This window comes from Pipra filicauda, unplaced genomic scaffold, assembly GCF_003945595.2.
Source record: "Pipra filicauda isolate LSUMZ 115617 unplaced genomic scaffold, ASM394559v2 scaffold2_size9829703_pilon, whole genome shotgun sequence".
Lineage (NCBI taxonomy): Eukaryota > Metazoa > Chordata > Aves > Passeriformes > Pipridae > Pipra > Pipra filicauda.
Genome location: NW_024104421.1, coordinates 2,795,600 through 2,813,014, shown reverse-complemented (window position 1 = coordinate 2,813,014; position 17,415 = coordinate 2,795,600). Strand labels below are relative to the sequence as shown.

General features: G+C 40.3%; 1 protein-coding gene across 10 annotated transcripts in view; it reads left to right on the top strand.

Annotated features, from left to right (window-relative positions):
- CACNA1C (calcium voltage-gated channel subunit alpha1 C) overlaps positions 1-17,415 on the top strand; it is a 431,119-nt gene that overhangs the window by 264,628 nt on the left and 149,076 nt on the right. For 9 of the 10 annotated variants that reach the window (XM_039383225.1, XM_027726697.2, XM_027726696.2 and 6 more), the window contains exon 8: positions 16,374-16,477. In XM_039383225.1, the coding sequence (XP_039239159.1) occupies positions 16,374-16,477 (104 nt within the window). Of the gene's footprint in view, positions 1-16,373; positions 16,478-16,853; positions 16,958-17,415 lie in introns of all 10 variants that reach the window. The other variant, XM_039383226.1, reaches the window with a different exon arrangement.

The following is a 17,415-nucleotide window of genomic DNA, read 5'->3' as shown; positions in this document are numbered from 1 at the left end:
TATGACCTTCCACAAGCCCTGGACTCCTAATCCACTTAATAACTCTTCAAATTTTTATCTTCAGTTTCCTGCTTCTTTGTTCATGCTTCCCTGTGTAGGCTTTTCACCTGTATAGTGAAGCCTGTCTCCTCTCCCATGGAGTAGTAGTGTTTCCCAGCTTGTGATCCACATCTTCACAAAAAGATAATCAGAGACAGGAAAGCAATAAACTTCTATTCCCTAGAAGGACTTGACATCACTAAGATCAATACACTTCCAATCTCCTCTCTCACTTAGCAGATAAGACTTGTGAGTGGATTGTTTTCTTTTGAAATGTGAAAGAAAAATGCTAGGGAAAACAGTTTGACACTGCTATCATGTAAGGCAGGATAATTACTTAAAAGGAGCCAAATTTTTAATGTGAAATAACTATATTGGACAGGATGAAAATCCGTGCTAAACAACCTTGTTGACTCTTCACTGAAGAATTGATCTTTGTTGAAGGGAGTGTTAAGTGTATGTAGAAGCACATTTCCTATACTGCTTCAGTCTTACCAGGTTTACTTATGTCCCAGTATAAATGCCAGGCAGCTTTGTCTCATGTGCAGTCAAATGTTCACAGAATCATTTGAGTAGACAGGCACCTCTTATGCCACATTATAATTTTTCATATGCATTTGTAGAAGGATTGAGGTTATTACTCTCAAAACTCTCCTTAATGTATGATCAGCCAGCATTAGCAGCTTGCTTGGTGCAGGCACCAAGGCCCGTTTCTGAAGACCCCTCAGTCTTTGAAACTTCCTGCAGCAGATGCAAATCCAAATGTTACAAATTAAGTCATTTAGTATTTTGTGATCAGTCTCTGCTGCAGTCCCTTATTTCATATTGTCTTGTTGACTAAGGAGGAAAATTAATTCCTGAGCAGTTTATAACATCCTGTTTAAGTATTTTTAGGCATTTGTCGTCTTCCCTTAATCTTTTTCTAATCTGAACAGATTCAGTTCTTTCAACCTTCCCTAATAGGGCTTCTTTTTAATTATTTTTAATCAGTTTGTTATTGTCCTTCAGGGGAAGCTTCGCTTCTGAATTAAATACAATTCGGACAGTGCCCTGCCTCTAGAAAGGTTTTCATCTTTGTGTGAAATGTGCTCTCTGCAGCTGGAGCCTTGTGACACTGCATGCAAATCTGCCCACTGCAGCCTCAGTTTTACGTGCCTGGTGTCTCCACTCCCCTGCATCTAAGCAGTCGTATCTATAAATGAAAACAGAGCACAGAGAAATTGCAAAACACAACCGTATGTTGTTGCACTGGGCAGTTCCTACTGCTGGGTAGTGCAGAACCTGGTCCCGAGTTTTTCTGCTTGCCCATTACAGCTTGATTTCTAGGATCGAGTAATTTTCCTTGATCTGCTTGAAGATTATTAATAATGAGCAGCCTTGAGCCTGCCATCATTTTAGAATATTGGCTTTGACCCATTTCATTTGGACAACATTTCAGAATACTTGGTTATGTCTCTGACAATAACATGCAGTGCCTCCAGGACCAGTTTACCTCAAGGCTCTAACTGTAAACTAAAGACTGTGGTATTATTATAGATGGACTAAGGCCAAGTCTGGATGAGATCCAGGGCACTAACCTGTCCCTGGAAGAGATGCCTAGATTGGTGCATAGTAAGTTGACCCACTCAGATTTAACTGAAAAAATCCTTGCTAGGCTTTCCCAGACCATAGGGAAGAAAATGTGTTAGTGGTCTAAAGCAGTGCAGTGGAGCCACTACACTGTAGTGAGAGACTCAATGGGCAGCACAGAGTAGCATATATAGATGCAGTGGGTTAAACAGGCTGTCCCAGAAGATCCCTCCATCTCTGAATCTGTGAGATCGTACTTTCAAGAGTCATTAAATCAGCTTGAAACAGGGGCTTAAAGTCACCCTTACAATTCCCATCATGAAATCAAAATGGAACAAATTGAACAACAGAAGTAATTTACTTTGCTGACAGCACTGACAGATCTTGTGAGCTTTTCTCACCCCTCCTCCCCCAACCCATTGCAGCCAATGAGGAAGATGTGAGAAATACACAGATATTGCCACAAAGTGGAAGACATTAAAAGCAGAGCTGCAACCCCCAATTTTCGCCAGCTGTGTTTTTCCTTCTAACCCTTTATTCTTGCAGCACTTAGGCTTGAATTAGTAAGGCTTTCCACAAAAGAGAATGATCTGATTCTAAGAATATATCTGTCTACATGTTTCCATGGTGTTTATTTCCCCACCCACCCCCCACCCCTCCAAGAAAATGCTGGGCTTTTATTGTTGTGGGGTTGAGGTTTTTTAATCATCTTTTTGGCAGGGGTTTGCATGGATGTGAAAAATTTACAAAGAATGAGCACGCAAGTATGAGCAGCCCATCACTGTGACTGCAGAGGTTATTTCATCTCCACTGGCTGTGACAGTGGTGGGCAGGGGGAGAGGGCCCATAGTTCAGAGCTCTGAAGGGCCACAGCATTAATGCACTGAAAAAAAGCAGTTTCCACACGTAGTTTGCATAAATGCTGACCTAAATCTGTTTTCCTTTTCCTCACAAACAACTGCACATGCAACTGTCATGGTTGCCTGTCCCACTGCCTTGGAAGTGAGTAAGAGCAGTGACTTACTCATTGGCATCTGCCACAAAAACCTGCTGCTGAACATTTGTTCATGCGCTTATTGTGTGAAATGAAGTTTTTATGAGACCTTCAGAACTCTGCTTTGGACTTCTCAGCCCCCTTCCTCCATATGGAAAGAAACTCTCAGTTAAAAATAAGGGGTTTGGCATTGGTTATGGGGAGGTATTAATAGAGACCCTCTGCCCAGTGCTCCTGCGTGGGAAGGACCTCTTTAATAGCCCTGTCTTTCTGTTGCCCTTTCTCTATTCCTTCTTCTTGTGTTCTTCTTTAGACTGTTTCCTAATTGCTGCTGTCTGATTACCACAGAGACCTTTTTTTGACTTTAATCTTTTATCCCAGAGCTATAAAATTAGGAGCTAAGCTACTGGGACACTTCTATTTGACTTAGGATTTTGAGTGCCTCTGTGAGTTCACTGCTTGGGTCCTACTACCAATTTTGTCAAGAACTGATGATTGTTGCCTTCTGAAAAAATTGTCTTCAGAATTGTTAGATTTGGACCCATATCCACCAGACAAATTCACAAATAACAGACTTTTGTTCATTACCTAGATCCTGGGAAAGAAAAAGACAAGGGAATATGCCCAAGGTCAGGACACAAGTTGTGTGTCTAGAACCATTTATAAAATTCATATTTATTTTGAGTTTAACTTGTTTCAGTGTCTTGTTTTCGAGGCAGAGGGCAATACAACTGAACCATCACCAATCTTACTATGAATAGTAAGTCTTTCCTGCTTGCAAAGAGAATGGGTCCATTATTATTGGCTTTATTCATTGATTTTGGTGGGATTTCTGCCTGAGCCGTATTTGAGGGTTCAGTATGACGAGTGGCCATACCATCATAAGTGTAGATTTTGTCTGCACCCCTGGCCTCCTCTAGAACTGTCTGCTTCTAACTCCAGTCCTCTGAACTGCACCCAGACTGGAGACCTGAAAACAATACTGGGCACATCTCCCTAAAGATACAAAATGACTAGAAGTAGAAAATAAAGGCTTTAGGACTCAGTCAGAGGAAATCAGAGGAATCAGTCTTCCTACAGAGAAGAACTTGTGGGTTCTGGTGGATGAGAGGCTGGCCATGACCTGGCAATGTGCTGCTTGCAGCCCAGAAAGCTGCACCCAAAGCAGTGGGGGCAGCAGGTCAAGGGAGGGGATTCTGCCCCTCTGTTTTGCTCTCATGAGACCCCACCTGCAGTGCTGCCTCCAGCTCTGGGGTCCTGAGCACAGGAAGGACATGGACCTGTTGGAGTGAGTCCATAGGAAGGGCCATGAAGATGATCAGAGGGTTGGAGCACCTCTCCCATGAAGAAAGGCTGAGAGAGTTGGGGTTGTTCAGCCTGGAGAAGGGAAGGTTCTAGGGAGACCTTACAGCACCTTCCAGTATGTACCTAAAGGGAGCCTGCAAGAAAGCTGGAGAGGGACTTTTTACAAGGGCATGTAGTGGTAGGACAAAGGGTAATGGATTAAAACTGGAAGAGAGCAGATTAGATATAGAATTGGATTAGATATAAGGAAGAAGATTCTTACAAGTAGGGTGGTTAAACAATGGAACAGTTTGCCCAGAGAGGTGGTAGATGCCCCATCCCTGGAAACATCAGGTTGGATGGGGCTCTGAGCAACCCGATCTAGTTGAAGATTTCACTTCTTAGTGTAAGGGGGTTGGACTAGATGGCCTTTAAAGGTCCCTTCAAACCCAAACTGTTCTAGTAGTATTTATTAGAAAACATCCACTCAGTGGATTTTTAAATCATATCTAGAAGAAATCTGTCAGGACACTGTGCTGACCTTGCCTACATGGTGTTGCTTATAAGACTCACAGGAAAAAGAGAAGGGGCAGTCTTGTCTGTCAATAATGCAGTTGCACCTCATTCAGGCTCTTTGATAGTAATTTCTCCAGCAAACCTTTAGTGATTTTACAATATCTGTGAGTGGCAAGTGTGCCTATCAGATAAGGTTTATTGGCTGTGTGCTATGAGGTCTAGATATTGCACTCTTTTTTTTGAGTATTTTGGGTGTGATTTCACAACTGGAAGATGGATTCATCATCTAAAATTTAGATAGGAGTTCTAGGAATACCATAGATTGGGAACTGGCTACAAAGGAATCTGGGATATACTGATCAAGTACAAAAAAAGAATTGACAGTCATGCCTCCACTTATTAAAGAAGGTAGTGATTATCTACAGCTTACAGTACTGCTTTTCATTATCTTTATTTTTAAGGACTTAATTTACTATGTAAATCAATGAGCAGTATGTGCTTGTGTATTCCTGTGCATGCAGCAATCAGCACTGTTCGGATATACTCGTGGTAGAATTTGCTATCAGTCTACCCTGAGATAAATAGAAGGAGTTATACAACAGCAATACAGTAAAACAGGCAGAAAATCCTTTCTGGATAATCAGCCATGCAAATGTAAATACAAAATAAGCAGAGACAGGAAGGGGTAGCCCAGAATTCTAAGATGAAATGAAGTTTTTAGATTTGGAAACCCACCATTCTAGGGGATATTTTTATGCTTGAAATGAGCACTTCATTCTTTTGGAGTGAATTTCCAAAAACTTTAAAGGATGAAAAGTTTTTTAAACAACTGAGTAACAGTAAGAGATGGAATTGCTGCAGTAGCTATAATGAAAGAATCATCAGCCCTGTGGCTAAATAGCCTTTGGGCTCTTGGATGAGTTTTTCAAAGCCCAACCTTTTCCTTTTAAAGGGGAAAAAAAAAAACTGTACACACTTATGTTGGAATGGGGCATCTCATGTAAAGCTCTGTGACTTTTGCCTCTGGAGGCCTGAATTCAAATCCTGATGAAGTCACACAAGTCCAAACAATTTATGGAGGTAACTACATGGCATTTCTGAAAATTGCAAATTCACTCAACAAGCTAACCCAGTCATGTAATAAAACATGAGAGAATGGAGGGCTTTAATGGCTCCTTTTACCTGTACAGAGACTTGACTTTGGCAGAGCACTGCGGATGGATCTATGATATGAACCTCCTCTAAGTAGATCTATTGCTTGGGAACTAAGAAGGCAAAGGTAATATCACTGCTGATGTTGGCTGTTGAGTATGGAAGAGGTAGGGAAAATGATCTGTCAGTCATCCATATCAACAAGCAAAATGGATCAAGAGTGAGGTCTTGGTCTACCAAACTCCAGGATGTGTTTGTGGAAAGTTCTGAAGACTTGTTTAGTCTTGGTCTTGTCTTTAAGAGCTTGGCCTGAATCAGGGAATGACCTCTTCTTTTCCCAGTAGTCCATGTGACCCACTCAGCCTCAGTGCAGACAGAGCCATCTGAGCCACCATTGGAAAAAACACAGCCAACTTCTGAGGGAGCAGTTTAGAGGGAGTTATTTATGGCAGTTTCAACCCATTCTAGTATGTCAGTTGCTTTATCATGTGGCAGTAAATGAATTTCAATATTTCACCTTTGGTTAACATCTTCCATGCTAAACTGAACTGAAGTAAATTTAAATTTTTTTCTCTTTTACTTATTAAGCCTGGAGAAAGAGGGTGAGGTGAAAAAGCAGGAGTCTTATTGGAGCTCAGAATTTGTCTTTGATGTACGGAATTCTTGCTGTGTAACTAATGTTTTCAGTGGGAGTTCAGAATCTCTGTATTGCCAAACATGCTGCAGAGGTATGTAGTCCCCTCCAGTCTTCACAGAAAAACAGAGAAGTCCCACAAGAAAGCACAAAGAGCACAGGTGGGATGGGAGGAGGTGTAAATGGTAGATTCCTGATTATTTTTGGTTTTCCTCCCTGGTACGGTTGACTACAGGAATTTCCCAGTGGTAGTTGTACTAATAAAATTTAATATGCTGAGATTTTTGTCAGCAGAATCCGCTTTTCAGATAGCTGATTTGCCATGGTAATCCATGTCCCTTTGGTACACTACCAGTGCTAATAAATGTTGCAACGCTGTGAAAACAAAAGCCAGTAAACACTACTGGGTTTTTTTAAGTCAAGGGAGAGCCTAACTTTTTTTTCAGTTCTGTTTTGAAAAGTATGAAGTTAAATACCAGTGGCCTTTGCCATCTGTCAAAATTGTACAGTAAATTTGTGAGAAGGCCCCTTGAAATTACAGATTTAATTAGAACACTAGTAAACACCCCCAATATTTTCCCCCTAGTGGTGAACATGGTGATGCTAAGTTGACAGTTGGACTTGATGATCTTTAGAGGTTTTGCAACCTTTATGATTCTATGATTCCCTACCTCTCCAGCAAGCACAGGCTGCTGTGGGATCAGTAAGGATTTTCATCAGAAATAGATTGCAGTGGAAGAGTTCAGCTCAATCACTGTGTGCCACAGACATTTTGACCTGCTGGTATTTGAATGCAAGTTTTAATTCTCTTCCCACTCTCAGACAGAGACCTTATATTTCCCATAATAGCTCATTCTGATAAAGAACAGCTGACTGTAAAAAAACAATGTGCACTCAAACCGAAAACAGCTGAAATATGAATATGAACTTTACAAACAAATGAAATAACTTTGTGGAATCCAGTGATTATATACTGGGTCCTAAAAACACAGTGGGAGGATTCAGTGACAGCATATAGTATCTGGGGCTAGACAGCTGAAAGTTGGGTCTTTTTCCACGTGTCTCAGACTTTAGACAGTCTTTCCCAGCCTCCCTCCCTCCCAGTAAAGTGGAGTAACCTTGAAAAGGTGGGGCCAGTATTTAACGAGTGACGAAAATGTGACTCAGTGCTGCTATGAAGAAATAAGCTTGGCAAATTCTACGGGTGGCAATGCCCTTCCTGCAAACTGTATGCAACAAAAAGCAAATACAGTTTGCTTCATGTAACAGCAAAATGGCATTCCTGTATCATTTTAAAGAAGCTCATATGAGCTATTTAACGTGTTTTCTCTCTGCCATCAAGCAGCTGACACGGTTAAAAGGCAGTGCTTCTAGATCTCTGCTCTAGTCTTGCTCTTGCACAGGTTGCAGCACCCTGGTAGGGCTCTCCTGCAGGACTCCTTCATTTACACAGTCTCCCCAGGAAGCTCAAGCCAGCCAAAGTGTATCTTCTGTAGGAATGTTTGCTCTCGTGGCTCTTGAAATCGAGCCCAGCGCTGCTTTCACTTGTCTTCTCTGTGGTGTGGGAAGCTTGGTCAGTTCTGCAGACTTCACCCTCTTAAGAGCCAGGGAGATCTGGGAGCATAACAATGAACTATAGCTATACCAAAAGCTTTTAATTAATAAACCAGGAATTACCTGGATCAGAGCAGGTGTATTGGGGTGAGGGCATCTACAGCAGATTCAACACAGTCTTTATCAGGAGGGGTGAAGAGGCAACCTCTGCAGATTCCATCTTCTCAGATCTGTCTGCCCCCTTCCCCTTCTCTCTTCCATTGCTGCAATTTCTTTGATTCTTTCTCAAGGGTTCTCTGTTGCAGATTAATCTTGATGTTTCTGTTGTCCTCATCGAGGCAGTCCTTTCTCGGTTAATGGCTCCGTTTAGCTCCTGCAGAGAGTTCTGTACAAATTGCCAATGTTGCTGCCTCAGAGTGGAATTTTAATTTGCTCTTTCCATCACTACAGAGCATACAGAACAACTGGGGAACCAAGCTACACATAGGAGTCCTGTTATTCTTCTTACTGCCCACGTATGATGAATCTTGCCTACATTATTCATTTTTATCCTACGTTGACTGTATAGCAGAATAACCTGTCTGGAGCAGTCTCTGACCAGGTTGATGATCCCTGTGCTCTTGGCTTCACCCATCTCTGTCTTGCCTTTCTTATGAAGACACTGAAAAGAAGGTTATAGATGTCTATATGTACCTAGAGAATGCACACACAAAATTTGTAAAATTCCATAATTGAGGTAACACAATAAGTAGAAACTTAAAAATAAGAGCTTGGAAAAAAACAACTGAGCTTAAAATTTCCTTTTCCCTTCAGTACTTCAAAATAAAAGAAATCTGATTGTCAAAACAAATAATTTTTGACAGGAGCAACTGATCAAGTGCTGCTCGCTCCTTTGACTGGCAGTTCAGACTGAAGTTGGGTTGAACTCTCTGGTCTCTCCTTTGCATCTATCTGATAGTGCCAGCTACAAAATATTTGGAACAGTTGTAAGGAGTGACTTTAGTTTAGAATCCCTTTAAGACTATTAGGGTGTTGTTGCTTAGAAAGAAATTCTACCCAGAGTAAGAGCAAAGGCATCTGAAGTCCTTTTCTTGTATTTTAAGCCATTCAGAAGCAATTTTTAAGTCCATACAAGTAAATCTAGTTTATTTTAGGTTTTGTATTTTTGCTTATTACAAAGTTTGGAGATTTTGGTTTTTTTTTTTACCCTCATCTCTTTGCCTTGAATCAGCTCTGAGACCTTAAATTCCCACTCCTTATCACCTGTCTTAATGACTCAGGAGGTCTGAAAGAATATTCCAGGTCAACAAGAGGATAATACTTTTCACAATGCACTAGAATTTATAGACAGAAAAGCTTTAGTGTTTTCGTCATTTTTTTAGTTGCTATGTACATTAAATTTATACTTTTTTGCAGGGAATTTCAGAAAATGAGCTCCTTATGCATTTCTTCCAGTCCTGTGCCCCAGCTTATTCAAGCAAAGCACTTATGCATATCAGTTCATTTCCACTGGTAACAATAATATTGACCACTGGCTTCAGTGGAATTATTCATGTGCCCTAAATTATGCATATACATGAGTACCGGATTAAAAACCAACCAAGCAAAGACAACTAATTAGATTTTAAGTAATGAAGGAGCTGCAAGTTGGAATCTGCATCCTTAGTGTAATAATACACTGTCTAAATCCATCTTTAGGGATATATGCTGAGTAATAGGAAATATGATCTTTTTCTTGCGCCCTTTGTGAATGGTGAATTCAAATGCTCTGTGTATACTTACTTGAGGTCTATGTGGAGAGCAACCAGGGATTTATCAAGTAAGAGCATGCTTTTTTTCATGTCTTTATTGACATGATATGCAGCAACCTCACACCATTCAGGTTCCAAACAAATCAGCAGATTCAGGTTATTCAGGATTTTAATGCTAAAGAAACAATCCCATGGTTTGCCCCATAGGTTGGAAAAAGTGTTTATCAAGCCTAACGTACACAGAAAGTCAATTTTAGTACTGTGTCCCTCCTTACTGTACCTTTAGTTCCACGTTAGCTCACTGATATCTTCCTGGGGCTTCTTTTGAGAATTTGTAGTTTTGTGAAAAAGTTAGAAATTGTGAATAATAATGAGTCATTTCCTTGTTAAAAGCGATATTAGATGTGGGGGAGTTTCCAATAAATTTAAAAATGCATAATTAATATATTTATCACAAGTATTACATGGTGAAAAAAATTACTATAACATAAACAGTGTTTAGAGATCAGAGGAAAACGCCATGTGCAGGATTCATTACCAGAGCTAACAAACTAAATTTTTGCATATTTAGGGGTTAGTTTATTTTGTGTCACAATTGTATTACTGACCTACAAGTTGTTTAAGAGCATGACTGCTAAAGAGACAGTTGTCAGATGTCTTAGATCTCTAAAGAGAGGTTGAGAGGAAGACTGGAGTCACACCTTCTCATTAAAAGTCCTCTGCCTGCTCTGACTGCTGCCAAGAGTTTTCCAAGCAAAGACTCAAAGTACTGCAAAGACAAGGGTTCTTAAGCTCAAAGAAGCTTTGCACTGAGAAGTTAACCAGAAGAGAATGTTTCGTTGAACAAAATAGTTTCCTCTTTGTTTGCAGAGCAGCCTCAAAAAACTGCTGTTCCCAGTTACAGTTGTTAGTTGGGTGTTCTTAGGAACTGCCAGCAACATCCTTTTTCTCATTTGGGATGAATATTTTGCTCCTCAGCTATTTCTGCTGCTGTATTGTGTCTAGCATGAGGAAAGGTAGATCTTTCAAAGTTTTGCTTCTTCATTGGACAAATGTATACAGACACTCTAGGAAATTCACCCCACCTTAGTTATAGTGAAGAATTAATACATGGGTTTATGAGATCCTTTTTTGTTCCCTGACTGTATGAATGCCAAGCATTTGAGTTAGTGAAGTTTCAGAAACAAAGCAAAGCTTTAACAATCATGAAGGCAGTGTGAAGATATAATGGAAGCCAAAGAAAGAGTGTAAGAGTAGAAGTACTCTAGGCCACAGAACCCTTACCTGAGATGTAGGATTTACCTACATCTATAAAGTACACAGTTTTTTCTTTAATATTGTCAACTCAGCCGTAGCTGTGAAGAGTAAAGTTCAGTCCTCTCTTGGTTTTTGGTTGGTTTTCTACCCAAGTTCTGATTAAAAGGTGTAGGGGAAAACATTTTTCCATTGCAGTGCAAAACAGTGCATCATCTTATAAAAAGTGTTTCTAGTGTTGTTCAAGCAGAGTTTAAAGTTGTAGCTCCATGAGCATATGTGTGAATGAAGTGCATTCACCTAAATATTCCTGGGAAGAGAAAAAAAGAGAGGGTGAAAAAGGAAAATTTATGCTTTAATTCAAACCTCTTTGCTTTGTAAACGATCAATGATAAATATCTAAATCTCGCACTGGTGCCTTCATGACCCTTTATGGATCACGTGAGCTATGCCTATCATGTGATCTTTGATCTAAGGTGAGGAAATCACTTCTATGCATCCTTAAAATTATGAAGGTGCTTAAGTACTGTTCCTGAAAAGGTGCTTTTTGAAATAAAGACTTCAAGCAGGAGAACGCATTCAGTGACAATTGTTATCTCTTTTCTCAGCTGTCTCCTACTCCTAATGTTCTCCAGTTTTAGATTGTTACAAGAAATCCTTGGTTTCAAGTAGAGATCTTGCTACTGGCCACGATCATTACTTTTGGCTAGATCATTTCCTGAGGCAGTGAATTCCACAGATAGGCTACATAAAATAGCACTTCTACACAAAATTTCCAAAGTTACTGCCCTTTAATTTTATTGAATACTCTGGTCCTCTTGATGAGTGATACTCTGTGAAAGGTTATACACTTCATTACAGAATACTACACTTCATTATAGAATACTTGTAGCACTTGCATTTAAAAAAGGTTATGATAAAACTCTATAGTAATTAGAAATCAATTAGCAGTTTTTTCAAGAAATAGAAGCCTAACCCAGGTGTCCTAACAAACTGACTTTCTGTTAAGCTGCAGCTCTCCAGCACTGTGCACTGAACAAGACAGATTTAATTTTTTTCTTCAGCTTGCTATTTTCCTGTGACAGCTGCCCTTCTATGATGGATTACACTTTTCCTGTAACTCGCCGTTATTTTTGAAAGACATTTGCCACAAAGTGTCAGGGTGTGAGTGTGTGTCTTGTAAAGTCAGCAGAATTGAGTGAATTGTGTCTGCCCCTCCCATTAAGTGACTGAAAGCCCTCCACTATGTGCTTGGTCATGCTCAGCCACTATGTTAATAGGTAATATGCCTCTAACATTGTCTTTGAACTATGATGCCTGTGTAAGGAATGAGATACTTGCAAAATGTGCCAGACTATTATCCCTGGGAAAGAAAAAAACCCACTAAACAAGTAATGCATGCATATCTCCTGTGGCCTTACCAATGTCTTCTCCTGTGTCTTCTGAAGAACCAGAAGACATAGGCACAAAGGTCTATTTATAGAGATAAATAGATTTTTATTCCTTGGCCCCTACTGAAACTGCTGGTAGTAATTGTGATCAGTAAACTACAGAATTAAACATCCTACTGTTATTTCTAAGCGATTACCTGTATCACTGGGAGAAAAGCCTTTGTTGAAATCCTGTAAGCATGATAGCAATTAGGGATGCCTGGTGAAGAAAGAGCTCTTCTGCAGTACACAAGGTCCATCAGACCTCAAATATGCTTAAATATCCCGTCATCATGATGCTGAGTGGTTTCTTTGACAGTGCCCAGTGAGGCAAGGTAGTATTCCACTTTGCAGATTGGAAAGCTGAAGCACAGTGAGCCAAATGATGCCCCTACAGTGCTGGAGAGGGTATGCAGCAAGTCATGATAAGGAATCTAAGATCTTTATCCCTGAGGTCTCTGAGAGATGATGCATAAATGCTCTGAAATGTGCCAACTTCCTGACTGTTGAGAGTAGTGACACGTGAGTGTTGAGATGTGAGCTATGAAAGGTCAGGCAGTTTGACTCAGAAAGCAGAATTATTTCTATAAATGACAATCTTCGGATTCCCACTGATCCTGTGCTTCCAGCTGACGTAAAAATTGTTCAATACATGCTTAAGTTGGCATCAGGTTGCAATCACATTGACTACTGGAGCTGGAGTATTATCATTCAGACCTGTCCTGGCTGATAGTCTGTGTTCAGAACTGTGATTTTAGAAGATGATCCACCTTTTTTGTTGAGATTCATAGGGTTAGTAGTAAACACTCTGGGAGAAGTGGTGCCCTCAGTGACCAGAAAACTGAATTGTGTATCAGGAGTTGTCCATCCTGGAAAGGTAACCTATAACTGAACCATTTCCTGTTCACTGTAGGCTACAGTACAAAAACTATTCTGCACACCTCATTTTCTGCACTCCGTAGTGTGCAAATGGTAACACCCCTGGTCTTGCTGTGATCCTTTGCATCTTCTCCACTTTAACAGCATAATGAGGAGAAATCAGCTCTACCACCTAAGTTAGGCTTGCAGTGAAAGGCTACAGCTGTAATCAGAAGGACATGTGCATGCAAACATGCAGCATTAATAGCTGCAGATTTGCAGAATGGTGGTGAGTTTGCAGGAAACAGCTTCACTCAAAGGCAGGTGCAAGGCTCTTCCTGAACAGTGCTCCCATGCAGTTATCATTGAGGACAGTCCATCCTGGACTTCTAGGATACTTCTGTTTTGGAGGAAGCATTTTCAGATATTTGGAAGAATACGGTCTTAGCCAGGAATTTAATATTCCTTAAATGTTGGTACTTAGCTGTTGCTGTTTTAAATAAGTCTATTACTTTTCTTCCCCCCCCCCCCCAACTTTCACTTTTGCCAAACAACCTATTTCTCTGCGTTTCTCCTGCAGATGTTTTTCAGGAGCAAGTAGCAAGTTCACAGTGTACTGTTTCCTTATTACAGGGAGGTTTTAACTTAATTTACCGAACACCTAGTGTTATATCAATATATAACATACATTCCTGTCACCTATGGGTCAGTCCCACAATGTGTGAAATAGTCTTGCCTGCTACTAAAGAAATGAGACAAGAAAGCACCAAACATAGGCAAGTCCAGCATTAGAGAGAAGGACTCAGCTGTTTGCCAAATACTGATGGTTTCTCTATGCTTGAGAAGCTATTGCTGTCTCTGGCCCTCAGCTTCTCTGTTACGTATATCACTGTGCAATAAAAAGGAGATGAAAAGCTGACTTCTGAAATTTTCAGTCTGAGAAGTCCCAAATGCTCTGCTGTACCAGAATGCAGGTCTATTTTTCAGGACTCATTTGTGCTGATGCAAGCTGGTATGATCATTATACAATTGTGCAGGCATTGGGAATAGCCAGGGTACACTATATTCTAGGTATATACTTTACCGGGCTATGGTGGAAACTTCTTGCCATCTGGAAATCTCTTTGTGCCAGGGAAGCTTTGTTCTTCTCTGAGTACCCTGACATGCACCTGAACTCTGTATCTGGCACCCTGGCCTTTGCTGTTTAGGATTCACTTGTACCACAGCTTTGAGAAGTTCTACTTTTCGAGCTGACTTTCCCACATGACAAAAAAAATCCCAAACTGTTGATAGATAAATACCATACAGCTCAGGCTTTTTTATCACCATCTATCATAATTAGAGGGATGTCAAGTCGTCAGTGTGCCCACAGTGGTAAATTCTTATGGCAGTTTTTCAAAGTCATCCATACTCATTGTTTGTGCGGATCGTTTTATATAGATAGTGATGTCCTTTTAGAAGAGAGAGGCTGTTAAGTCTCATTTCTTTACTTAATTCCAGCTTGGGCAGTTACATTTTGCCTGCCTGATTTCCCCACTGGGATCTCAGGTGAATATTTCCTTCCATCTTTATACACCATGATGCTTTGTTCTCATTAAAGCACTGATGTGTAGTATACACCAGAAGTGTCTACTTTTTGGTCGTGTGGGATGAAATGTGGCTTGCAAACACAAAGAATAATTAGTATGATTTATAAACTAACTGAAAAATTCTACAAAACTATAAAAGAGAAGCTGTTTAATACGGTTGGGGGGTGTTAGAGGTTCAGGTACTCTCTTTTGACCACCAAATGTATTCATCCTGTGAGGAAGGAGCTGATGAACTGTTTTCACAGAGGGAGATTTCAAGCTTATTTTTTAATGAGTCTACTTCAGTTCAGTCACAGCTGAAGGAGCCTTGAGATGGAGTTCTGGATCGGCCCATTGACTGTGGACTATTGCCAGACAAGGACTTTAGTGATTCTGCTTTGGAAGAAAAATGGATAATGGACTTCCATCCACAAAGAAATGATTATATTAGTGTTCTCTCTTGCCTTGTCTTACTGAAGGTTTGAAATTCTTTTTCTGAGTTGTTACAAATCTTGAGTCAGACCCCCTCTCCTGAAGTCTCAGTGCCCATGTATGGAAGAATATTTTTTCTGTGATCCCAGCAAACGTGTAGGTTGCAAAGGAAAAAGCATTTTCCTGGAAAGAGTAGACAACATACAATAAAATTTTCAAAAGAGTGGAAAACAAAGGAACGTAGGTTGCTTTACGCCTTTAGGTACTTTCAAGTCTGCAATTTATGTTCACAAATCAATTTAGTGCTCCTGAAAATGTTAACCACCATCTGTTTCTTTAATGATGCTACGTCTGGCTCCGAAGATAAGTGTTTATGAACAGTAAAGAAGAGACTCTGGTATTTTTGATACCATCATGAAAGTGAGACTCTATTAATGTATCCACCAACTTTCCAAAATTTTGAACTTTGAAGGAGACTTCAAGATAAAATAGTGTTTATGTACTAGATGCTTTTAGAATATATACAAGATCTTATTATGTGCTGGAGTTAAACCACACATAATAGAGGTTCTGGTCCTAAAACAATAGTCTGCTTGCTCTGTTTGCAGATGCTTGTAATAGTGTGAGATCATTCAGTTTGCAGTCTCCAATTCTCTTAGTATTCAGTTGTATAGGAATCACATTTTGATAAGTGATTCATCCTTCAAGCAGAGAAAGGAAGTTTGTGAGGAAGCTTTAGAAAACACTTGACCAGCTCAGGACACATTGGGCCTTGAAATGACCTTCCTCGAAAGTATAAAGCTACTGCCCTCACTGTGGTAAACTGGGAAAATTACCAGAGCATTGCTGGGGAAAGATCAGTATTTGGCCACAGTTCCCACATGCTCCTCTCTGAGGTACCTGTACTTGTGCTACACATGGGAAGTGAACATGATCTGGCAACACACTGTGGCAACACTTAGCAAAAACCAGCAATATTTTCGCTGGCAGCAGAGGGCCGTGTGTGTGTGCAGGGACTAGAAGTTCAGAAGTCATGGGTGGACCCTTTGTGGTGCTGTAAGTAAACTCCAAAAAGTAACAATCCACAGCTTTGAGCATCTAAAGAAAGTGCCAGTAGGTACATGGTTATATCTTAGCCTGTATTAATCATTGACTGTAAGGAAACAGATCAAAAGAACAATCAAAGGAGCGGTCACATAAGAAAGAACATACAGAAACACTTGCTATGATTATGTGTAAACCAACCACAGGCTCTGTTTACAAACCTTTCCATCTGTTCCTTTGCCTAATCATTTCTGCTTTCCCTCTCTGTCTTCTAACTTTCCTTCGTCTTTCCAGATGCAGGACGCTATGGGCTATGAGTTACCATGGGTGTATTTTGTCAGTCTGGTCATCTTTGGATCCTTTTTCGTTCTAAATCTGGTTCTTGGTGTGTTGAGCGGGTAAGCTGACAGTTTTGGTGTCCTTTTTCCAATGCTACAGGGCAAGACTCCATAATAAGGGTTCTTCCCTGTCACCAGGATACTTTCAGAAGGATTAAAAATGTGAATTCAAGGAAGCTTCACATCAGCTCTGAAATACTTTGACAAAATGTTCAAATATTGTAAATAGCAATACAGGTAACAAAAGCTGTGTTATTCTCTGACAAAGAAATTCAACCTCAGGGCATTCAAAATCACTAATGTCAACCTGTCATAAATTTTCAGAAAACTGCCTATTGAAAAATCTTACTGCTGGTGACTTGGGATCTCTTTGGCTGGAGCCTTGCAGTGCTCAGAATCTGAGCTTGTCTCACTAATTATCATTCCACTCTTCCAGGTCAATGATGCCATAGGAAGGGACTGGCCCTGGATCTATTTTGTTACACTAATCATCATAGGGTCATTTTTTGTACTTAACTTGGTTCTCGGTGTACTTAGCGGGTAAGCAGTACCAGGAAAATGTTTTATTATTGTTTATTTTTTAAAATTTGTATTTCTGTTCCTACTCTCTGGTTACCAAAACAGCAGTCAGTGGCGGGTTGATCTCAAGAACCTTAAGAGAAGGCCTATGCTGTTGCTGTGCCAATAGCAAAATATGGCATTCCTCACAGAGTGAGTCTTTTGAGTAAATCCAAGGCATATAAAACAATTCTTTGCCTGTAACATGTTCCTCTACCTGTACTCTGTGGGAAGAGGACAGCACTATGCTCTCCTGTGGGCAAAGCAATCCATTTGCCATAGAAGAAGGGGATTATAGTAAAATTTCTGGAAGAGTCAGTAGGATTGAAGGAAGAACGAGAGCATGAGACAAATCCCTTCACATCTGTAGGATGAGACTCCTGCCAAATTATGTCTTCTCACAGGAGAAATTTTCACATTGCTGAATATATCTAACACAC